We start from the raw sequence: 2,309 nt of genomic DNA on the forward strand, positions 1-2,309 counted from the left end.
CAAGAACCAGTCCAGGGGCACTGGCAACGATCTTACTTGGCTTGCCGGGTCTTCTCACGCACAGCACATTTCCAAAGGTCTCGGTCAGTAGTCATCGCCTCGGTGAGGCCCAATGTACGAAGGTCTTGCCTCACCACCTCAGCCCAGGTCTTCCTGGGCCTACCTCTTCCACGGGTTCCCTCAACTGTTAGGGTGTGGCACTTTTTCACGCAGCTATCCTCATCCATTCTCACCACATGTCCATACCAGCGCAATCGTCTCTCTTGCACGCCACAACTGATGCTTCTAATGTTCAGCTTTTCTCTCAAGATACTTACACTCTGACGGGTATTCACATTGACATTACACATCCAACGGAGCAAGGGATAAAATTCAAAATTACAGGTAAAAACTTAATTAGAATCAATTTATTAAAAATTTAAATTAAATTAAGCTTCACAGTATAAAATATATTAATATATAGTATTAGGGAAAATACTAATTATAAATTTTTTCTATATGTGACAGTGGATTTTCATCGATGAGTTCATAGACCTTGGTTCTTTTCCCTAATACTATATATTAATATATATATGTGTGTGTGTGTGTGTGTGTGTGTGTCTGTGTTTGTCATGCACCACTGCTTGACAAGCAGTATTGGTGTGCCTATGTTCATGTAACTTAATAGTTCAGCAAAAGAAACCAACAGACCTAAAATAAATGCTGGGGGTTGATTCATTTAATTAAATTCAAGGTAGTACTCCAGTATGGCTGTAGCCCAATGACTGAAAAAGATAATGAAGAATAATAACAGACAAATTAAAAAGTGAGTTGAAATGTTTATTCTTTAATTATAATAAACTGCAATTTCAGGTGGACCAAAATTTGAAGAAAGAAGCCAGAAAACAACGTGCTGTTTTCAAACTTGCTAACAGGTTGTTGCAGACCGCCAGGAACTCTCAGCTTGATAACGAAAGTCTTTGTGTCTACCTTGGAAGTCTTAAGAGTCAGTTTGATGCAGATTTACAAGATGAAGAATGAAACATGAACTTTTGAATTATATTTTTCATTCTATTTTCTTCAATTTCATTTTGAATGTTCTGTGATATTTTAAGATTATTTACATTCCTTTTTTAAAAAGATTTCTATCTATCTATCTGTCTGTCTGTCCCTCTCTCTCTCTCTATATATATATATATACATGTATATATGCATGTATGTATGTATATATAGTTCTCTTGGGTTATTTATATTGTATTATATATATATTAGATGTGTGTGTTGTTCTTATGTTTGAATATACAGGGTGTCCACAAAGTCTGGGTACATGGGGATTAACATATACTTTAAGAAATTATTATTTCTTATATTTGTTTATGTTATGATTTTATCTACTCCATGTACCCAGACCTTGTGGACACCCTGTACAAGCATAAAAGTAAATGTTTGCAGCATTTTATGCTATAAATTTAAATGCTTATTAAAAAAATCTTTACTAGAACATTGCAAATAAAAATTTCCAAAACTATAAATAATTCTTTGTTTTCTGTTACTCATTGTTAACATTGAAAATGTAATAAACACACCTATTACATTCTGGATTCACACCCACACCAAGGGAAAATTTACTTTTTATTTTTTATGATGGGAGTTAGTAAAAGAAATACCAGATATTTTACTGCAGTTACTTCAATCATAAATACGTTTCATTTACTGGTTTTATGAGCTTATACCAGTGGAAGAAATCAATATTTCGCTAAACATCAATGTGGTGAGCTGGCAGAATCATTAACACGCTGGGTGAAACGATTAGTGGTATTTCATCCATTTTTATGTTTTGAGTTTAAATTCCTCCAAGATCAACTTTGCCCTTCCTCCTTTAAGGGTCGATAAAATAAGTACCAGTTGAGCACTGGGGTCGATGTAATTCATTTAATTAAATTCAAGGTGGTACTCCAGTATGGCTGTAGTCCAATGACTGAAAAAGATAATAAATCCAGCCAGTTATCTATTTTATGAAGAATAATAACACACAAATTGAAAAGTAAGTTGAATTGTTTATTCTTTAATTATAATAAACAGCTGGCCTGAACTGGCTGGCCTTGTGCCATAATTTGAAAACAATATTTCCCAAAACATCTGAATTATTACCTAGGTTTACAACTCACCTGAAATTTGTGTGAATTCCAAAAATTGTGTGAACAGAGCTTGGTATGTTAAAATGTTAAAAATAAGGTTTACAACTCACCTGAAATTTGTGTGAATTCCAAAAATTGTGTGAACAGAGCTTGGTATGTTAAAATGTTAAAAATAAGGTTTACAACTCACCT

The 2,309-nt window shown here is 33.7% G+C and overlaps 1 protein-coding gene across 1 annotated transcript in view; it reads left to right on the plus strand.

The window, feature by feature from the left end:
- Positions 1 to 1,489, plus strand: part of LOC106875011 (mutS protein homolog 4) — a 69,252-nt gene extending 67,763 nt beyond the window's left edge. Inside the window, exon 25 of the mRNA XM_014922954.2 lies at positions 853 to 1,489. Coding sequence (XP_014778440.1) covers positions 853 to 1,020 — 168 coding nt within the window. The 3' untranslated portion in view covers positions 1,021 to 1,489. The remainder of the gene's footprint in view (positions 1 to 852) is intronic.
- The last annotated feature ends 820 nt before the right edge of the window (positions 1,490 to 2,309 follow it).

The sequence above is a fragment of the Octopus bimaculoides genome, chromosome 10 (genome assembly GCF_001194135.2).
Source record: "Octopus bimaculoides isolate UCB-OBI-ISO-001 chromosome 10, ASM119413v2, whole genome shotgun sequence".
NCBI lineage: Eukaryota > Metazoa > Mollusca > Cephalopoda > Octopoda > Octopodidae > Octopus > Octopus bimaculoides.